The following is a 23005-nucleotide window of genomic DNA, read 5'->3' on the forward strand; positions in this document are numbered from 1 at the left end:
CAGGGTGTGAGGGGGAAAGGCACAGGTTTGTGGAATGTGTGAAAAAGTACTGTATTCGATCACCAATAACAGTATTAGTCCGTATAAACAATGCAGACTGTAATAGCAATGAATAATCCACTCCTAGCAGGAACCCATTGGATTAAATACTCAACCCATTTGCACTCACCAATACTCTAACAGTCAAGAGGCAAGAGTGTGTATACTATAATTGGAGTGTCAGATCCTAACAGATTGGGATATCATATCAATGATCATACACTTGTACTGTAAGATCAGCAGCACAGGGTATACAATCACAAAATCATAGGAAATATACATCTGTGAGTTTGGGGTATGTGTTTGGACAATGATGCTGTTCACAGGCAGCTGACATCCCCAGTCTCAGAGTCTGAGGCCTTGTCTTTGTCCCCCTTGGTGGGCACACTGCTGTACTGGCACTGGGGGACCACATTGTTAACACTGGCAAGCTTTGGTGGGGAGACCTGCGGTGGCACCTGCTGCCCCTTTCTGTCCAGGCAGTAGAAAGACACCATGAGGAATACAGCTGATGAGGCAACAGTCGCACTGCAGGCGAAGAAGACATAGAAATACTCCCCAGTTCGGTCCACCAAGATTCCTGTAACAACAACATAAACAACAATATCAGGAGCCAATCAGCATGAGTAAAGCCCCAGCAGTGCATGACAGACAGTTCATGATGACATAAGGGAATAACTACAACAATAACAGAGTATTACCACAGAAGTTCTTAAACCCAGAGGCGCAACATCGTATGACTTCCGGAAACGCTTGTAAAGGAGACCAGGCCGGGGTTTGAGAACTCAATGAGAGAAGTGAAACATTCTACCTTAGTTGTTCATTTTGGAAAAGGCACAACCTAGACTAGAGCCTATGTCTTAAGCAGTTGAACATGTTATTACTCCAACCTGGTGAAAGTGACACGTTTCCATTTTCGTCATAAACAACTATATCGAAGGTGTGCCTTTGATTTTGACAGCCTGCACATGCACAGTTCGGCGCAAGATGACCGTTAGATCCAATGATGTGTTTATGCACGAGCCTTGCTGGCCAACGTCGCCATGACATTGCCTGCAAGTGTGATCGGGGATTTCTATTGGAAAAGCAGTTCCATACTATGCCGTCTTTGATTCTACCATTGCAGTGAAACACAACCAACTACATAAGCAGTCAGACAGAAGTAGGTTGCATACCTGACATTTGAGCTGGAATGCCCCCTCCCCAGGAAAGAGGGAGCTGAAAATTCCATTCTTATTCAAGTTTGTCTTTAAGACCCCCCGCAACATGCACAAACAGGCATGAGCACACACACATGATTGGTTGGATGTCCGTGGAATCCAAGCAACAGGATATGCTCCTTGCCTCTGACCACAGCCTGTGTTAAGCCTAGCACTACAACACTTACTTGATGAATGTGTTCATCATTGAATAGGACATCTCCTCGCCTGGTTTTCATGTAGGGGAGGGAGGCGCGCGCGCACGCACACACACACACACACACACACACACACCCCCCCCCCCCTCAGGGAGTTCGGTACCTGCGAGCGGGGGCCCGATCAGTAGCGTGACACTCTCCATGATGGCGAGCAGGCCCAGGGCAGCGGGGAAGCGACTCATATCCAACGTATCCATGAGGACAGTGAACATCAGCGAGCCCACCACGCTCATGGACAGGCCATAGGTCACCACGTACACCAGCAGCACATGGAAGCTGGCATCGATACAGCAGATACTATTACTCAGTCCGTTCATCATCACAGCAGCCGAGAACACGTAGATGTAGCGCCCCTTGAACCAGGGCAGACTGAAGAGCAGGCCAATGGACGGCCGCACCATGATGTTGACGATACCCAGGATGGAGAGGAGGAGGGCGGCCCGGCTCTGCTCCATGTCGTGGGCCGTGGCGTAGGGCACAAGGTAGATCAGCGGCACCAAGAAGCCAAGCATCATCCAAGTGATGCCCACAGAGAACACGCGGTAACGCAGGTTGTTACATAAGAGGTCAAAGGCCATGTGATGGTGCAAGGCGGCCTTCAGGCCACCCCACAAGGCCCTCATACTCCCCTTTGGCTTCTCCTCCTCCGGCTGAAGAGGCCCGTGGTTCATCAGGGGCTGGCCACGATGTCTGTGGCTCCACAGAGGCCTCATCACAGCTCCACACACACAGCAGTTGAGTAGGACGGCCCCCAGAACCAGAAAGCTCCCCCGCCAGCCCAGCTCAGTGTGGAGGTAGTTTCCCAGGAGGGGCAGGGTGCACAGGCCCAGGGCAGTGCCCGTGGACGACATTGCGTTGGCGAAACCCCGTCGCCGCACAAAATAGTGCCCAAGAATAGTCACTGCGGGCTGGAAGCTGAAGCAGAATCCAAGTCCTGTCAAAGGAGAAGACAATGAATAAGGCACATGGCTGAATGCATGGGAGAAGGTAGAGGTTGCCCCTAACCACTAATACAGGGTGTGATTTTTTTTTTCCTTCCCTAAAAATAAAGATGGTAAAGATTGGGATGTAGGGTTATCTGATTCTAGATCTGTTGTTAGGGGTTAACTGCTTTGTGGAGTGATTCCATTTTTTTAGGAGGTTAGTGACCTGTAATAACCCCAGCTGTGACGTAGAGCTCAGTGATGGTGTGGGTAAATGAACTGGCCGCCATTCCAAGACCACTCAGGACCCCACCCACCATCACCGTCGTCCGGCAACCAAACCTCTCCACCATTACACTGCAGAATGGACCTAAAGGAGGAGACGTGCTATTGGTTAAACACACAAAGACCTCAAAGAAAGTACAGTAAAACTTAGAGCCTTAGGTACAAGGGAATTTCCCTAATCCAACAATCTTAGCATAACTGCCCTCTATGGCTATCTTTATCTTCAACAAAGTGGTGGTTTGTGCAGGGCCTTTTGCACCAGATGGGACCCCAAGCACAACCCTAAAGAGATACAATGACTTCTAGTAAGTCAAACAACGTTTGGGTTGTGTTTCACTGCTAGGATCTGCTGTTGAGTGAAAACAGAAGGGTCAATGCTCTGCGAGATCCCGCCCCACACACACCCACTTCTTATTTTAGCCTATCCCATTGTTATGCTTACTAGAAGGAAATCTGTGGAAGCAGTCATTGCAGTGGGTGCACCACACTCAACATTAAAGACAACCATGTCTCATTGGCTCCTTGTTTATATTCAGTTTTTCATTGCATTGGAGTCAATCAAGCTTTGGCACAAACATGGAGTTCCAGGTAAGATGCCAGTAAGCAGTGGTGTAGTGGTACATGGAAAAGTGGGTATACTCTAATTTGTTCCAAAATTTCCCCAATGGCCCACCCGGTGAAGAAAAGGCATCCCTGTGTGAAAAATGCTATGAGAAACAGTGACATACACGCTGAATGACCTAAAATTATAAATCCCATATTGGTATTTCACAGTCAGGCCAACCTGTACTGTGGAAGTAGGCTTACTATTGAAACATAAATGAGATAAATGAGACTGTCAACTGAGTCAGACATATTTTGTGTGAGGTTTTCGCTCTCAGTCACACTTTTTTATGATTTGAGTGTAGTTACCTTTCAATTCAACTGTGCCGGCACATAGCACTGTTGTTTGGTTAGTGTGTGTCTTAAAAGCCTTTATGGTAGAGTGGCCAGACTGATGCCAATCCTCAGTAAAGGGCACATGACAGCCCGCTTGGAGTTTGTCAAAAGACACCTAAAGACTCTCAGACCATGAGAAAAAAGGTTGTCTGGTCTGATGAAACCAAGATTGAACAGTTTGGCCTGAATGCAAAGCATCATGTTTGGAGGAAACCTGGCACCATCCCCACGGTGAAGCATGGTGGTGGCAACATCATGCTGTGGGGATGTTTTTCAGCGGCAGGGACTTGGAATCTAGTCAGGATAGAGGGAAAGACGAACGGAGCAAAGTACAGAGAGATCCTTGATGAAAACCTGCTCCAGAGCTCTCAGGATCTCAGACTGGGAAGGTTCACCTTCCAACAGGACAATGACCCTTATCACCCAGCCAAGACAACACAGGAGTGGCTTCACGACAAGTCTCTGTATGTTCTTGATTGGAAAAGCCAGATATCGGACTTAAACCTGACCGAACATCTTTGGAGAGACCTGAAAATAGCTGTGCAGCAACGCTCCCCATCCAACCTGACAGAGCTTGAGAGGATCTGCAGAGAAGAAATGGGAGAAACTCCCCAAATACAGGTGTGCCAAGCTTGTAGCGTCATACTCAAGGCTGTAATTGCTGCCAAAGGCGCTTCAACAAAGTACTGAGTAAAGGGTCTGCAGACTTATGTAAATGTAATATTTCAGTGTTTTATTTTTTATAAAATCGGCTATTTAAAAAAACAAAACTGTTTTTGCTTTGTCATTATGGTTTTTTTTATTTAACTAAATAAGTCAGTTAAGAACAAATTCATATTTACAATGACGGCCTAGGAATAGTGAGTTAACTGCCTTGTTCAGGGGCAGAATGACAGATTTTTACCTTGTCAGCTAGGGGATTCGATCTAGCAACCTTTCGGTGACTAGCCCAATGCTCTAACCACTAGGCTACCTGCAGCCCCGTGTGTAGGTTGATGAGCTAGTTAACATTTAATTGAGTAGGGACAGCCTTTCCATCTACCAGAAGAGTTATATTTTTCCTGTTCCTTTAAATTGTTTGAACCCTGGACATTTTACTTCATATTATAAGGCATGTGTTACCTTGCTTTAAAGTAGCCTATAGCCAAAATCCAACAAAATAAACTTTCTTTCATTGTCTAGCAGCCAAAGCAATCATCCTAGTCATATGATATTTGTTGCATATTTAGATCTCACCTCTTTCAAAATGTCTAAGATATATTTTAATCTCTGTCCATGAAACCGCTTGCATGTGAGGTGATTATTTTAGAACTGTTTTCCTGCAAATTGCATTTTGGAAAAAGACACCTTAATAGAAAATGACTCAAGTAAAAAAAAATCACCCAGTAAAATACTACTTGAGTAAAAGTCTTAAAGCATCTGGTTTTAAATGTACTTAAGTACAGTGGTTGAAAATGCACTCAATATCATACTTAGTGGAGCCAAGTGCTGCGCCTAAGGGAACTGAAGTGCAACAAGTAGTACAAACTGTAAGGTCACGCACGGCAAGTACACCCTGACGTTGCAAGGCCATTGAAATAAGTAATGTACCAGCTTACTGGTTCACGCCACACATTGCTCAGTTTATCTTTTGGCTCATCTTAATTCAGTTCTGGTGATTTCTTTGTTGTTGCGCAAAGGCAGTGGACATACACAACTTTCCCAGATGTTTAGGGCTTGAAACCCAAACAGAAATAGACCCCCTGTGAGTGGCTTACCAAAGGAAGGCAGCTCATGTGGCGCTACACAGCGTTAGTGTGTGTGTGTGTAAGGGTGAGAGACCATCCCCTGAAATCCCACTTATCAAATAAACAGGGGATGTGTTGACTCTCATAATGTACACCTTTTCTATGCTTTTTGTGTCTGTCTGACTGCGTGTGTCTGATCTGACCAGTCATTATTAGACTGCAAACCTCGGCACTGTAAATCAAATGTGTACACAGTGAATTATCATGACATGCTGAGTGGGTTAGACAATCTGCTTCAAGAGTTTTAAAAAGTAAGGAAGTATTGTACTGTAATAGACTGTCAGTGATTACTGAACTTACTTTGAGCACATTTCCCTGCAAGCATATATGAATGTGTAACTGCAAAAAGAACCCTGAAAAAGCCCTACTTAAAATCAGAAGGTGAATCTATGGAAATCTATGGAAACTAGGATGTGACTCTACTACCATACCTCCAGCATGAAGCACTGATGTCATTATTGAAGGCACCCAGGAAGTCTCTTGGTTGCTGGCCTGGAACTCTGTCTGTAGGTCCGTGTAGAAAATGCCTATGCAGGAGGAAAAGCCCAAAGTCAGGGCTTGCACCAGGATGGTGGACACCAACACCACCCAGCCCCAACCCCCATCAGGTGCAGTGACGGGCCCATCCATGGCCACAGGAACTATGGGTTCAGACTTGCCATTCTCCACCTCTTCAGATTCCATGATCTCTCCATTCTTCTGCCCGATGTTATGCGTCTGCTCAGGTGTCTTGCTCTCCATCTGGAGGCTGTCACAGTCCCCTGCCACCTTGCTGCCTTTCCTCAGGTTCATCCTCTGCTCAGATGCTATGGAAATGCCCTAGTAGTACAGTAGTTTGCCATGGTGAATGACGCTCACTAATATATTCCATCTCACAGTCTCCTCAGCAATGAACATGCCTGTTAATAGATGGGGAAAAAAAACATGAGCAACCCGATTTGTCCTCTGGCTATGTTGTGTAGTCTTGTTTGTATCAAAGCTTTAGACACACAATTTGCATAGCTTGTGGCAAAAACTATCCAGCTGTCACTTCATATATAGGAAAATACTAACTTTTCCTAGGTTTAGTGTAATTCTGTATGCATGAAGGTAAGGGCCGATTTCCACTATTGGTGTCTGTTAATGAAGGGGGAAGGGAATAGGATATGGCACATATCTGCATGTGCTTGATGAAGTCAAAAAAATTCAAATGAATGGCCTACTGTGCAAGACCTTTTCCAGTTTAGATTTCTGGCTGTAATCTGTTAGTTTAGTGGTATTCCTTACAAAAAAAAGAAGATTGCAGTTGTGAAACTGCAGTAAAAATGCATTTAACTGCAGTCAACTGCAGTCAACAGTGGTATTTTGGATGCAGTGACTGCTGGTATACTGCACTCTGACTGCTGGTATACTGCACTCTGACTGCTGGTATACTGCACTCTGACTGCTGGTATACTGCACTCTGACTGCTGGTATACTGTACTCTGACTGCTGGTATACTGTACTCTGACTGCTATCTTTTTTCGTAGGGGACACGTTCGAATTATGAGTGCAATTAGGCTTTAAGATGTCCAAACATAGCCTCTAATTCGCATTTAAGCGCACATTAATGACATAATGAGATGCACGTAATTTAGCTGTAGTTTATCCCATGTGAACGCCTCAGTGTGTGAGCCACTCTTCAAAGACGGCAGACAAGTACAGTGTATGCAATTTGGGCGGCAAAATCCAATTCAATGTTCAGTAACATTTGGTTGTCATACGTTGTAATCGCTTTGGCACTCTAGTAGCCTACTCACGTGGAATGTCAATTTATTTGATATTAGGAATCTTAACTGTTGGAGATATCCGGGCCAAGAAAGACAGACGTCGATCCATCCGAACTCCTAATTACTAGAGCGGCTACTTTGAATCTATGTACAGCAACAGCACGACAACGCTCGAGATAACAGGCTACGATGGTGAGAAAACAGTTTGCCTGCCCTATAGTTTACTCTCTTATTATTGTTGAAGATCATCATCATGGCTCAAATACTTGACGTCAAAATACATAGGTTACATTTAATTTAAATCCAGTCTCAAAATAAAAACACTGACAGGCAAGATCACTTGTTTTCAGTAGACCATCAAATTGCTCACCAAAGGTCGGCTAGAAAAGCTTGTTTACACTAACATGTTAGCACAATTTGCTTACCTTTTGCGGCTACTCATTATATCTGACGACCATTAGCCTACTCCGTTTCGAATATTTTTACCCTCTCTACCACATCATAAACAAGCCAGCTGTAAGTCCTAGCCCCTGCCATGGAGCAAACATATCGTGTTATGGGTGGGAGGAGACAGGACGTACGAGCGTTGATGGATGTTTATCACAAATTACATTACGGACACTCACATTTTTGGCCATTGGTAGGCTACTGTTAATCCAGACCAATCTGTCGTGTAGCCTAATGTGGTCTCAAAAGCATCAGTGTACCAGGACTATGGCTGAGTGTACACAGGCAGGCTAATTCTGATATATTTTCACTAATTGGTCTAGTTCTGAAAAAAATACCAAATAGTGGAACAAATATCAGAATTGGGCTGCCTGTGAAAATGGTGCCCATGTAGCTCAGTTTAAGACCATGTACCTGGAGCGCTACCCTCCTGTAGGTTCTCTCCAACCCCAGTTGTAACTAACCTGGTTTAGTTTATCAACCAGCTAATTATTAGAATCAGGTGTGATAGATTTGGGTTGGAGTGTATTTGTATTTATTAGGGATCCCCATTAGCGGTTGCCAAGGCAGCAGCTACTCTTCCTGGGGTCCAAACATATTAAAGCGCTTACATTACAAATAAAACAGTACATCATATAATTTACACCATTACATATCTACAATACAAAATATTTAATACCACCATACAACAATATCACAATGTATGCATGTGTCTGTACCTTTGTGTGTCTCTTCACAGTCCCTGAGTTAAGGTGTATTTTTGCCTGTTTTTTAAAATCTGAGTCTACTGCTTGCACCAAGGGGATTTAACCATTTTTACAGTCATTTTCTTAATGGGCTCCCGAGTGGCACGGTGGTCTATGTAACTACAGACAACTTGGTTCAAATCCAGGCTGTATTACAACCGGCTGTGATTGGGAGTCGCATAGGGTGGTGCACAGTTGGCTCAACATCTGGGTTTGGCCGGTATAGGCCTTCATTGTAAATACAGTCGGGGACTCTTGGTGCTGTTCTGTGAAGGGAGTAGTACATAGACTGATGGGTTTCAGAAGAAAGTTATTTGTTTCTGGCCATTTTGAGCCTGTAATCAAAACCACAAATACTGATGCTACATATATTGCTTCTTTAATCAGGACAACAGTTCAGTTGTGTTAATGTAGTGGAGTTAAAATGGTTATTCCATCAAACTATTTGGAATAGTACACAACGCAGAACAGAACAACCAGGTTGAGGGTCAGTGGCCAAAGCCCTCGAACAGGAATATTCCAAGTTCAGACAGAAGGCTATGATCACCAGGAACTTTACTTTTGGTGTCTATTTTTAATTGTTGTGCTACTGGTGCTGCCTGTTGATGTTAGGCAGGCAGCTACAGTAGCTGAATTTTTTGGGGGGATTTATTTTACCTTTATTTAACTAGGCAAGTCAGTTAACTCAGTTAACTCAGTCACACTAGGCAAGTCAGTTAAGAACAAATTCTTATTTTCAATGACGGCCTAGGAACAGTGGGTTAACTGCCTGTTCAGGGGCAGAACGACAGATTTGTTAAGAAAACAAAGTGGAATTGGGACAGCCTCTCCAAACCTGCCAAAGGAGATTCACACAGACTTTTACTCAGCATGCTAGCCAATGTGAACCGCTGGCACGTTGACAAAATACCAGACAAAGTGGGAACTGTAATGCTCAAGTAGAGTGTGACTCTCATGCCTCAACATGAGCATTTGTTCTGGGGAAAACTGAAAGAAAAGGTGCCGCTATCAGTTGGTAGTACTGTAGTCATAGAGGCCACTACAGCACGATCTGCACCAAGAAATGTCCTAGTAGGACGCACTGTATGTCCTTTGAGGGGTGACAAGTGGGTCCACATGAAAGTGATCAACATGTTGGACCACCCTATTGTTCTCCGCCGTAACACCAAGTTGGCTGATGTGCACCCATGCCTAGCCCTAGAAGAGAGCTCTATTCCAGCCATGCTGAGAACCCCAGTAAGGTCCAGTCAGCTCTTCAGAATGTCACCCAAGCTGGGGAAGATTGTTCAGTTAGTGGAAAAAGGGCAAAGGGGTATCTACAAAAGTTGGAAGAGTTAGGCTTAACAGAAGTTGACAGAGTCCTGTGAAGTGTCTGATATGTGGAAAGGAAAACTAGTGGACCTTATTGCTCAGTATAAAGGCATCTTCTCCAGGGACCGACTTGACTGTGGAGAAGCGAAGAATGTCATCCACCTTATCCGACTCAAAGATGAAAAGCCTTTCAGGCTGCCGTACAGGAGGGTATCTCCATCCGACTACCAGAAACTGAGGCAGACGTTGGAGGAAATGGAGGAGCAGGGCATCATCCGAAAGTCCAGTAGTGAGAGGGCCTCCCTCCTTGTCCTGGTTTGGAAGCCGTCAGGAGAGTTGAGAATTTGCACTGATTTCAGATGGGTGAACCAGAGGACAGAGAAAGATGCAAACCCATTGCCCAATCAAGCCGATGCTCTCACTGCTTTGGGAGGGAACTGCTTCTTCATTACTATGGATTTGACTTTGGGATTCTACAACATCCCCATACATGAAGATGACCGCAAGTACACAACGTGCACAACACCCACAGGTTTATTTGAGTACAACAGAATGGCTCAGGGGTTATGTAACAGCCCAGCAACATTCGCCAGAATGATGACCCCGATCTTTGGCGACCAGAACTAATTGTCCCTCCTGTGCTACTTGGATGATCTCCTGGTTTTCGGGAAGAGTGAGCAGGAAGCCCTGGACCGTCTTGAAATGGTGTTCTCCCGCCTTAAGGAACACAAACTGAAGCTAGCTCAAAAAAAATGTTACCTCAGAAAATCTGTCAAGTTTTTAGGCCATATCGTCACGGCAGAGGGCATTGCAACCGACCCAGGAAAAGTGTCTGCAATCAACGACATCACAGCAGCTGACCCGATGGAAAATGATGGGAAAACACCTTCACCCACCAAGGTCAGATCATTTCTTGGTATGGCAAACTATTATTCCCACTTCATTGTGAGTTTCTCAGGTTTAGCCAAACCACTGTTTCGTCTGATTGCAGGACAGAAAAGTAAGCGGAAAGGAGAAAAAAGAAAACCTCATGGCTGGGAGCTAAAACGTCAAACCTGAAGACTGGACTACTGAATGTGAGGAGGCGCTGTAGAAGCTAAAGGTTGCAGTCTCCCAAACAGCCGTGCTGGCTCACCCAGACTTTAGCAGACCGTTTCTCCTATCAACAGATACATCAATGGATGGCTTAGGTGCAGTACTTAGCCAGATATTTGAGGGTGAGAGTAGGCCCAGACCAGTAGCCTTTGCAAGCAAGACTCTGTTGAGGTCCCAGTCCCGTTACCCAGCACACAGATTAGAATTCTTTGCTCTTAAGTGGGCTGTGTGTGATAAGTTCACCCATTGGCTGAAGGGGAATAGATTCACAGTCCTGACAGATAACAACCCCCTGACATATATAAATGACAAAACCAAAGCTAGACGCCTGTGAGCAACGGTGGGTCTCTAAACTGTCCCCCTTTGACTTGAAGTAATCCCCCGGGCCCCAGAATGTCCCAGCAGACCTGCTTAGTCGACAGCTGTTCGTTGGAGCTAGGAAGGCAAGTGAGTTCCCAGAGTTTGTGAATTCAGAGTCCACCCAGGACGCATTCAAACTGCCAGTCAATTTCCAAGGTGGTGAGATCCTGGCTCAAGTCTCTTCTGAATGAGTGAAAGCAGTTTTGGAATCCTGTCTGGAGTGGGATGCGAGTGTGCCAGTGCGCAAACTCCAATTAGCCCAGTATTCTGTCAGCATCCTTCAGCATGAAGGGGGAGCGGCTACTCTTCCAGTACTTTCTTCTGATGTGATACGGAGAAAACAGAAGGCGGATCAGGTGCTGGCCCGAGTGGCGTACTTTGTTGAGAGGAGGAGGAGACCTCCGGAGAGAGAGTGCTCACGAGACTGCCCAAGTGTTGAGAATGCTGAAGCATTGGGATAAACTCAAAATCAAGGATGAGATCCTCTACCGAAGATCTAAGGACAGAGTTGTCAAGAAGAGGTACCAGCTGGTGGTGCCAGATTCCCTTAAAGCCATCGTTCTGAGGGGAACCCATGATGAAGCCGGCCACCAAGGCCAGACTAGAACACTCCATTTGGTACGTCAAAGGTTCTTCTGGACTGGAATGGAAGGGGAAGTGAAGAAGTATATTTCCTACTGTAAGAGCTGTGTGATTGGCAAGACAATGGAGCCAGAGGCTAGGGCACCATTGGAATCTATACAGACCAGCACAGCGTTGGAACTGGTGTGCATAGACTTCTGGTCAGCAGAAGGAAGGGATGGAGATCGCATTGATGTACTCGTCATCACAGATCATTTTACGAAGCTGGGACATGCGTTTCCTTGCCCGAACCAGACAGCAAAGGTGGTTGCCCAGAAGTTATGGAACCAGTTCTTCTGTGTCTATGGGTTTCCCTAGCGGATACACTCTGACAAAGGAGCAAACTTTGAGAGTCACTTAATCGCAGAATTGCTACAAGTGTCAGAAGTCAAAACGTCCCATACCACTCCATATCATCCTATGGGCAACGGTCAGACGGAAAGATTCAACTGCACGCTCGGTAACATGGTCCGATCGTTGCCAGCGATAGCAATAGAAACACGGCACCAGATGATACAGACACTCACCTTCTCGTACAACTGTACCACACACGAAACGACAGGATTCGCACCGTTCTTCCTGATGTTCGGGCCGAATTCCACGGCTGCCAGTGGACATCATGTTTAGAAGTACCTTGAAAAATGAAGATGTGTTGACTCATGACGAGTATGTTTAATCATTCCAAAAGGACCTGCAAGAGGCTGTCAGGATCACTCAGCCCAACACCACTGAAGCTCAGAAAAAGCAAGCAAGGCAGTATAACAAGAGAGTGAAAGGTACTGCCCTGGAGATTGGAGACCAAGTTCTCTTGGCAAACCGAAAGGAAAGAGGAAAAGGTAAACTTGCTGACTTGTGGGATTCAACAGTCTATGTGATCACATGGAAAGACCCGTCTGTGCACATCTACAGAGTCGAAGATCCTACTACCAAGAAGAGTAAGGTAGTTCATCGAAACTTCATACTGCCAGTGAACTTCCTGCCGGTGGGACAGACAGGCGAGATTTCGAGAGTAGCCTGTACTGCTTTAGAGGAGGACATAAACACAGACGACGAAAGACGGGTATTCGATGTGGATGAGGATTCAGAGGATCGAAGGACTGCCGTCTGGATTCTTGAGCGCCAAACCCTGAGGGGCCCACGGAAGCTGAAGCTCAAAAATCTTCGGGACTGGAAGATGTTAGTAAACATGAGACAAGCTGATCCTCATGGCCCAGGAAAGGACATGATCTCCGGACAAGCAGCTAACTCAAGCACAGGAAGCTCCTCAAGGATGCCTGGTGATGATTCAAGTGATCCTTCTGAAGATGACACAAGTAGAAAAGCAATGTCAGTGTGCAGTCTAGATGGCATCCGCAGTAGAAGTTCATCAGTCAGCGGCTCTGGATGCATAAGATCTACTAAGAAGAGAATGAGTAACCAGAGAGAGGTAGAGCGCAGAAACAGCCAAACGTCTGAGTTCACTGATACAGTTCTGAGACCCAGTGAAGGCACTTTGAGAACTCCAACTGGAAGAGTTGTGAAGCCTGTCAGAATACTTTTAGAGTCAATGAGTCAAGTGATTGCTGAGCCGGACAAAAGAGAGCATCTAGCTGCCCTGATTCAAGCCCTATCAACTTTTGTTGAAGTGACAGTACCCCAGTGAAACGGAGGCCAGAGGATAGATTAAGGAAATGAGAAATACTTTATTAGGGGGTCATAGGTTGTATGTATATGGGCATATTTCTACCTGTACTTGGCCAAGGTTACCCCTGTAGATGAAGAACTCTTACCTTATGTCTTAAAGTTTGCTGAAATAAATAAGGTGTGAATGTAGTAGAGTTAAAATGATTATTCCATCAAACTTCAAATTATTAGAATAGTACACAACGCAGAACAGGGTCAGTGGCCAAAGCCCTCGAACAGGAATATTCCAAGTTCAGATAGAAGGGGGACTTGTGTTCCTGTCCTGTCTTTTCACAATACTATTGCAGGTATGGTTCTATTGTCTAAGAATTAAGATTCTACATTCTTTGTATTAAGGACTGGTTATTATTTTATAGTATACATTATGGCTTTATGTATGAGTGTGATTGTGTGAGTCCGAGAAAACACAGAGAGAAAGAACAACTTGTCAGATGGTGCATTGGAGATTGAAGTGTTCCTGTCCTGTCTTTTCACAATACTATTGCAGATCAACATAAAAGCCTAAAAGACAGCCGTGGTGTCGCTCTTCATTTCTTGGTTCTCCTGTGGTACATATAAGACCCACTACATTAACTTAATTGCAGAAGGAGTTTCTAATAATCAATTAGCCTTTTTAAAATGATAAACCTGGATTAGCTAACACAACGTGACACTGGAACACAGGAGTGATGGTGGCTGATAATGGGCCTCTGTACGCCTATGTAGATATTCCATAAATAAAAAAAATCTGCAGTTTCCAGCTATAATAGTCATTTACAACATTAACAATGTCTACACTGTATTTCTGAAAAATGCTTTTCTTTTATAAAACAAGGACATTTCTAAGTGACCCCAAAGTTTTGAACGGTAGTGTACATTATCAAGCATTTCACACATATTATCCAGATACTGACTGTTAGCACTTGATGGTTTATAGCAGCTTACCACAAGAATGGGCTTAAGGTGAGGCAGATAAACCTGTAGCCATATTACTTCAACAGTATTTAACATGAGATTTTCTCGAAGCTTTACAGGAATGTGGTTCTAAATATAGGCCGCAACACCGTTAGCATTTCTGTTTTTTTGGTAGATGTTATAACCATGTATTGCTACCACTGTATCTTCAAATTTATTATCTAAGTGTGTTTCAGAGATAATATGAATGTCATCTGTTACAAGCAAGTTATTGACTTCATGGACTTTGTTTCTCAGGCTGCATATGTTAATGTGGGATATTAAGCACACCGCCTCAGTGCTAACAGTATAACCCTGGTTCATAGGCTCAAGATTACCGCATACAATAGCTGTAGGATCAACAGAGGTATTCAGGGCAGTTAGAGGGACATACATTGTGTCTGCCAACGCCCCTAGGATAATGTATATTTGATACAGCATTATGATGACTCATTGTCACAATGGTAGGGATTAACGGTCTTGGGTCATTGATAAGTCATTGTTTTAAAGCAGCCTTGAAATGCGTGTCCAGGAGCCAAGATGATTTGGATAGACTCCGTCATTCCTGTAGAGTATCTTCTGTTTCCAGAAGGTGTCAAAGTTATCTATAAAAGTGATTCCAGCAAAACTACAGTAATATTTTAGCAAGATGTGTAATGCCAGTAGCCTGCTGAATCTTTCACACCCGTGGCCCAAATATGGTACTGGACCTGAAATGATTGGCTGTTTTTTGGAGTCTTTTAATGCAAAAATCTGTTCTTTAAAATCCATTTTCAGATGTTCCAAGCTAGCCCTCCTGATGTCGTTTGACCCCACATAGACTATGACGGCGCCAGCTCCCGGCACCTGCCGTAGAACAGTCGGAAGCAGCCTTGTGATGTCCTGTACTCGTGCTCCTGGGTAGCACAGGGTTTTTGCATTGAGAACCGAGATGGCATCACTAATGTTGGTCAAAAATTCTCTGTGCTACACCAAACAATACCTATCCTGTAACTCCCAGTAATGGATACTACAAATCTTTGGTTAAATCACATCATATGGTGTAACAATCTGTAGCTAAGAGAACTGGTGGTCATGATGAAATTTCCGTCAAACTTGTACAGTTTGAACAACAGTTGAACCGTCCTAGCATAACATTAACATTAGGGTAGACTAGTTGAACATGCATGCATGTGCACAGGCACAGAGATGACATTTACAACAATATCTAGCCTAATAGAAAGAAATATGGCATAACGCTCAACCTTTGCACAGTGACAAGACTGTACAAATTAGTCTAGGTAGGTAGGCAGACAGACATGACTGTAGGTAGATACTATCAGGCATGCTCAGGCAAATATTTTTATATTAAAACCATCTATTTTTGTTTCTCTTCACTGCTTGCTTGTAAACTTAGTTATTTAAAAAAAATATATATATATATTTACCTTTTACCTGACTAGTCAAGTCAGTTAAGAACAAATTCTTATTTCCAATGGCGGCGTACCAAAAGGCAAAAGGCCTCCTGCATGGACGGGGGCTGGGATTCAAAATAAATTAAATACAAATATAGGACTAAACACACATCACGACGAGACAACACAGTACTACGTAAAGACAGACCTAAAACAACAACATAGCAAGGTAGCAACACATGACAACACAACATGGTAGCAACACAACATGACAAGATGGTAGCAACACAAAACATACAGTGCCTTGCGAAAGTATTCGGCCCCCTTGAACTTTGCGACCTTTTGCCACATTTCAGGCTTCAAACATAAAGATATAAAACTGCATTTTTTTGTGAAGAATCAACAACAAGTGGGACACAATCATGAAGTGGAACAACATTTATTGGATATTTCAAACTTTTTTAACAAATCTGTCTCCCAGGTGTCTCCCAGGTGGCTTGTGGCAAACTTTAAACGACACTTTTTATGGATATCTTTAAGAAATGGCTTTCTTCTTGCCACTCTTCCATAAAGGCCAGATTTGTGCAATATACGACTGATTGTTGTCCTATGGACAGAGTCTCCCACCTCAGCTGTAGATCTCTGCAGTTCATCCAGAGTGATCATGGGCCTCTTGGCTGCATCTCTGATCAGTCTTCTCCTTGTATGAGCTGAAAGTTTAGAGGGACGGTCAGATCTTGGTAGATTTGCAGTGGTCTGATACTCCTTCCATTTCAATATTATCGCTTGCACAGTGCTCCTTGGGATGTTTAAAGCTTGGGAAATCTTTTTGTATCCAAATCCGGCTTTAAACTTCTTCACAACAGTATCTCGGACCTGCCTGGTGTGTTCCTTGTTCTTCATGATGCTCTCTGCGCTTTTAACGGACCTCTGAGACTATCACAGTGCAGGTACATTTATACGGAGACTTGATTACACACAGGTGGATTGTATTTATCATCATTAGTCATTTAGGTCAACATTGGATCATTCAGAGATCCTCACTGAACTTCTGGAGAGAGTTTGCTGCACTGAAAGTAAAGGGGCTGAATCATTTTGCACGCACAATTTTTCAGTTTTTGATTTGTTAAAAAAGTTTGAAATATCCAATAAATGTCGTTCCACTTCATGATTGTGTCCCACTTGTTGTTGATTCTTCACAAAAAAATACAGTTTTATATCTTTATGTTTGAAGCCTGAAATGTGGCAAAAGGTCGCAAAGTTCAAGGGGGCCGAATACTTTCGCAAGGCACTGTATCTACGTCTAAAAAGAGAAGAGTTTTTCAATTGAGATACAAAAGATCTATTGTAAAACCTACCCTATTTTTTGTCATAGGTATGGCTACGGAGTTGTTTAGCTAGCTAACTTAGCTAGTTAGCTAACGTATCTAGTTAGCTAGCAAATTTATATATTTTTTCAATTTCCTCCCGACTTTGAGAAGCGCCGATGTGACTTGCATCAAGCACACCCACCTCATTAGTGGTGGTGAGATGAGAGAAATTAAGTCTGACTAGTTTGCAATTGACTGTTATAGCCCCACATTGAAAGTATATGATGGTGAGTTAAGAATACAATCGGAAATACTGTTAGAACGTTTTGCATGACTTCCATAGCACCAATTTAATAAAAAATAAAAAAAATCAGATATCAAAAAGGGGTCATGGGCCAAAAATGTTGAGGAACCCCTGCCCTAACCCCTAGCCTAGCTAACGTTAGCCACCTAGCTAGAATTCGTAACTTATCATGCATTTCGCAAATTCGTAACATATCCACCTCATTTTGAACGTTGCTTTGGGCACAGCCAAACAACGGAAGTGATCGATTCGACTTCCACTTTAATTTATAGAGTAATAAAGTAAAGTAAACGAGTATGTGTAATATTATTTATTTCAAGTTTGCTAACGTTATAGCTAGACCTACTAGTAGGCTTGTTCTGATAATAACGTTAGTTGTGTAGTGTCAGAGTTAAGGGCCATCCACTAAGCCAATAACTACAATGATAAGATATAGGCTACATAACTATAAAATGTGGGTGAGCATCCACATGAGGAAAGTTGGAAATGTTTATCGTTCTACAGTCCAACAAACACCTGTCAATCAACTGATCAATGCTTCCTACCCGCACACTGCCTATTCATAAGGCAGTAACGCAAGACCACTTGAAAAGGAGAGCCGCACACTCCCTGGCCTCAGATGCAATAATTTTATAACCAACATTTCGACAGCCAAGCTGTCTTTATCAAGGTATAATGACAAACACTGTGGTTCACCAGTTGTATGTAGTTTGAAAGAACACAGGTGTCTGTAATCATGGCCGGCTGTGGCTTAATTTCATTGGTTGATTTACAGATATAAATAGAGCATATAAAAAAGCATGAATGGATAACATACAATCAAAGATACAATTTGGCTACATAGGCCTACAAACATTATTTACAACAGATAGCAAAAACACAAGAATCACAAGAATGGCTTCAGATCGAACTCTACATTGAGACCGAAAGGAGCATGGGTCTTTAAATAAAAGATCCAGGCGGCCTCTCATTTTAACAATAAATTGTCAAGGTCACCCCCCCCCCCCCCCCCCTCTCCCTCCGACTAGGGAGGATGAAATGTTCGATGCAGAGTGTAGGGAAGGGACGAAATAGTGGTTAGATTCCAAAAAGTGGGCCGCAGCTGGGTACGTCAAGTTTTTGCACCCAATGGTGCTACGATGCTCAGAGAGTCTTACTTTTAGTTTGCGCTTGTCCACAAGGACAAGCTATAAGACAAATACAGTGCCGTGAAAAAGTATTTGCCACCTTTCTGATTTTATTTTTTTTCACCTTTCTGATTTTTGATACTGAATATTCTCCGATCTTCAACCAAAACCTAATATTAGATAAAGGGAACCCGAGTATACAAATAACACAAAAATGAATACTTATGTACATGGGTGCAACTTTGGTTTTAGAAGTGGGAGTGACATCATTTTTTAAATGTCTTATCCAGTCAGATAAACACTCTACCCGACCGTTCGGAGGCATGGTCCTAAAACACACCGTCGCCTCATTTTGAATCACATTCCAATGATAAAACTGGGGGGGGGGACAAAAATGCTATTTCAGAATGTGTCCCCAGTGAAAGTTGCACTGCTTATTTAATTGGTTTAATTAACAAAGTTATGTAAGACCCAATTCCCCTGTGTGAAAAAGCAATTGCGCCATTACTCTCAATAGTTTGTGACACTTTTAACTGCAATTACTGCAACCAAATGCTTCCTGTATTTGTTGATCAGTCTCTCACATCCCTGTGGAAGAATTTTGGCCCACTTTTGCATGCAGAACTGCTGTAACTCAGTGACTTTTGTAGGTTTTCAAGCATGAACTGCTCATTTCAAGTCCTGCTACATCTCAATTGAGATTAGGTCTGGACTTTGACTAGGCCATTCCAAAACTTAAAATCTATTGCTTTTTAACCATTTTCATGTAGATTTGATTCTGTGTTTTGGATCATTGTCTTGCATGACCCAGCTCCGCTTCAGCTCACAGATGGATGGCCTGATAACAGGAAAAAGAGGACCGAGCACGCCACCATTGTCATTGATGGGTCTGTAGTGGAGCAGGTTGAGAGATTCAAGTTCCTTGGTGTCCACATCACCAACAAACTAACATGGTCCAAGCACACCAAGACAGTCATGAAGAGGGCACGACAAAACTTATTCCCCCTCAGGAGACTGAAAAGATTTGACATGGGTCCTCAGATCTACAGGTCTACAGCTGCACCATTGAGAGCTGCACCTTCTACAGCTGCCATCCAGGTCCTCTATACCAGGCGCTGTCAGAGGAAGTCTCTAACAATTGTCAAAGACTCCAGCCACCCTAGTCATAGACTGTTCTCTCTGCTTCTAAACAGCTTCTACCCCCAAGCCATAACATCTAATCAAATGGCTACCCAGACTATTTGCACCCCCCCTCCCCCTCCCCCCTGCTACCCTGTTATCATCTATGCATAGTATGTTATGGGATTTTTATGAATAATGACTAAATTATGTATACATTTAGCTTAGAAATATAACTAAACAGAATACTACTCGGTTACTGTATGAATGTATGAATCTTATTATAATCATAATACTGAATATAATGTGTGTGGTTTTAGTCAAGAATTAGAACAAGGACTTTCTGTTCCTTGTTAGAAACTAATGGAGCTATCGTCAGACCGGCTGGAATACTGTGTTCCTTACTGGACATTCTGTCCCCACCCAGGGAGGGGAGAGACCTTGGGCTTGTAGTAGATTGTTTAACAGGTGGCAGACAATGTGAGAAGGCTTGTGAATTATATTGCCATTGTATCTGAGAGGAGGAGAGACATTTATGACGAAATGTGAGGTATATAAACCAATGTACATGGTATTATGACCAGAGCTCTCGGGAATAAACGCTATTGATTAATTTTGAGACTGGTCTCTGTCCATTTTATGCAAATATGAATCTTACAAATTCTTAGAAACGGACAGTGTGTTTTAATTGAATTGGTTAATGAACACAAGAACTAAATTCATCTAACAATAGTCACTTTAATAACTCTACCTACGTGTACATATTACCTCAACTAACCGGTGCCCCCGTACTTTGACTCTGTGTATAGTCTCGCTATTGTTAATTACTAGTTACTTTTATTTGTTATTCTTACTCATATTTGTTATTCTTACTCATATTGGTTAATTTTTTTAAAACTGCATGGTTGGTTAGGGGCTCGTAAGTAAGCATTTCACTGTAAGGTCTACACCGGTTGTATTCAGTGCATGGGACTAATAAAATTTGATTTGACATTCTCCTGTAGAATTCTCTGATACAGAGCAGAATTCATGGTTCCTTTTAGTAAGGCAAGTCGTCAAGATCCTGAGGCAGCAAAGCATCCCCAAATCATAACACTACCACCATCACCATGCTTGACCATTACTATGAGGTTCTACTGTGGAATGCAGTGTTTGTTTTTTTCCAGACATAATGCACCACTCACAAAGCACCACCATCTCATCAAAAAAGTTGACTCAAGTTTTCCAAAAAGCGCCTGGATACTAGCTTGGAAGAATGTTCTATGGACAGATGAGTCAAAAGTAGAACTTGGATGACAAGTATACAAACCCTCCCCTAACCCGGACGACGCTGGGCCAATTGTGCGCCGCCCTATGGGACTCCTGACCACGGCCGGTTGTGACACAGCCTGGGATCGACCCTGGGTCTGTGGTGATGCCTCAAGCACTGCAATGCAGTGCCTTAGACTGCTGCGCCACTCGGGAGGCCCCAATACAGCCTTATTCTAAAATGGATGAAATACATTTTCCCCCTCAATCTACATACAATAACCCATAATGACAAAGCGAAAACAGGTTTTTAGAAAAGTTTGCACATTTATAAAAAACAGATACCTTATTTACATAAGTATTCAGACCCTTTGCGAAGAGACTCGAAATTTAACTCTGTTTCTACAACAGTTGACAGTTCATGTCAGAGCAAAAACCAAGCCATGAGGTCGAAGGAATTGTCCATAGAGCTCAGAGACAGGATTGTGTTGAAGGAACAGATCTGGGGAAGGGTACCAAAAAAAGAGAATGCCAAGAGTGTGCAAAGCTGTCATCAAGGCAAGGGGTGGCTACTTTGAATAATCTCAAATATAATTTATTTTATACATTTTTGGTTACTACATGATTTCATGTGTTATTTCATGTCTACATGATGTCTTCACTATTATTCTACAATGTAGAAAATAGTAAAAATATAGAAAAACTCTAGAATGTGTAGGTGTGTCCAAACTTTTGACTGGTACGGTACTGTACATGTAGGCCTCATAAAAAATTATATAGTAACTCTTATTTAAATGTAGCAATTATTTTACAGCATGTCATTGCCTCGCTGCTCAAGTGGTTTGCAAGTGGCTTCCATTTTCCCAATTCCTTTGGGTCTCCTTTTTCACTTTGCTCATCTCTCTGCATGTCCTGTATTATTATCATAACTGGCCAAAAGGGATCACACAGATGCACCTTTTTTCCTCAACTTTCCCCGACATGCATGTTCTATGCTGTAGGCCTGTTTTACATTCAGCAATTATCAAGAGCAAGCCTGCTTCTTTCCCTGAATAGGCTATTAGGCCTAGTATAAAAAATGATCAAAATTACTGTTCTATAGCTTTTCTAGCCTATTGGAATGGTCTATTGCAGAGAGCCTTGTGTAGCCTATAGCCTGCCGTGCACAGGAACAGCTAGAATAGAAGTGATGTGTAGCTAAAAGTAAGAAGCTAAATATTAGCTAGATATTAGGCCATTTCTTAGCTAAATATTAGAGTTTTAGGATGAATATTTACCTGTCAAAAGTGCAAAAAATAATAATTAACACATGATGTAATGGTAGATCTGTAGTGCATTCTGCTGCGCTCTGTGGTCCCCGGGCTCACAAAGCACCACTATTGATTTGGCCTCTAGGCCTACGTTTTTGACAATTATTATAACAGGGCTAACATAGTGCAATTGTGAGTACACAGTTATTTGACCATAGCCTACATCACTGCAGTTTACAGCCTAATTTTAATATCCGCCCAAAAGTCCTGTTTTGTTTCATGCTGAAGCAACTGCAGAGGCCTACAACCTAGGTCTGATTATGCAACTGTTTGGGTCTATTCTCGACTGTTTAGAATGTCCAGAAAGGTACATTAGCAGGCCACTTTGTCAGGATGTAGCCCGGTATTAAGATAGGACTGCTATAGGAAAATATGGGCTTCTCCTTTCCAACTCCCTGCCCGTGCCCATCTTACATTTAGCATGCACAAGCAAGCATGCATCTATCCTCCAATAGGCTATTAGTAGGCTAAAGAAAATGAATTGAAATAAGTTTACAACCAGTTTCTGTAGTATGGTTTTGAGACTCTTGAGATTTAAGAGGAAAAGCCCTGGTTGCGGAGGCCAGGTGCACAACTGTGCAACAGAACAAAGTCAGACAGGCTCGAGATGTAGACTATAACCTAAATTAGAAGCGTATGCATATTAGCCCATAATTCATAAAGGGACAAGAAAGGTATCCTACAACAACACAATGTAATGAAACATTTTGTTTTCAAGTGAGTACACAACTCTAGTCTAGGCTGTAAACTGCAGTTAATAGCCTATGTCATTTGAATAATCGATCAAAAGCCTGGCATTTTGAATGCATATTCATTTAGAAATAACTGCATCTAGCCTGCCTGATTGGGCAACCATTTT

At 43.0% G+C, this 23005-nt stretch overlaps 1 protein-coding gene across 1 annotated transcript; it reads right to left on the reverse strand.

Moving 5' to 3' along the window:
- Nucleotides 1–359: 359 nt before the first annotated feature.
- Nucleotides 360–7809, reverse strand: LOC139368090 (solute carrier family 16 member 5a). The gene is made up of 5 exons (XM_071106654.1): nucleotides 7765–7809; nucleotides 5822–6289; nucleotides 2606–2749; nucleotides 1560–2390; nucleotides 360–619 (listed from the first exon to the last, which is right to left on the reverse strand). The coding sequence occupies exons 2-5, from the start codon at nucleotides 6180–6182 to the stop codon at nucleotides 360–362; spliced, it is 1596 nt and encodes a 531-aa protein (XP_070962755.1). The 5' UTR covers nucleotides 6183–6289; nucleotides 7765–7809.
- Nucleotides 7810–23005: the final 15196 nt, after the last annotated feature.

Source organism: Oncorhynchus clarkii, chromosome 16, assembly GCF_045791955.1.
Source record: "Oncorhynchus clarkii lewisi isolate Uvic-CL-2024 chromosome 16, UVic_Ocla_1.0, whole genome shotgun sequence".
NCBI lineage: Eukaryota > Metazoa > Chordata > Actinopteri > Salmoniformes > Salmonidae > Oncorhynchus > Oncorhynchus clarkii.

Coding starts and splice junctions, on each gene's coding strand:
- LOC139368090 (XM_071106654.1), bottom strand. CDS start 6,182: ATGAACCTGAGGAAAGGCAGCAAGGTGGCAGGGGACTGTGACAGCCTC. Junction 2,750..5,821: donor ATCAGTGCTTCATGCTGGAG/GTATGGTAGTAG, acceptor CTCCTCCTTTAG/GTCCATTCTGCAGTGTAATG. Junction 620..1,559: donor GATCGGGCCCCCGCTCGCAG/GTACCGAACTCC, acceptor TTGTTGTTACAG/GAATCTTGGTGGACCGAACT.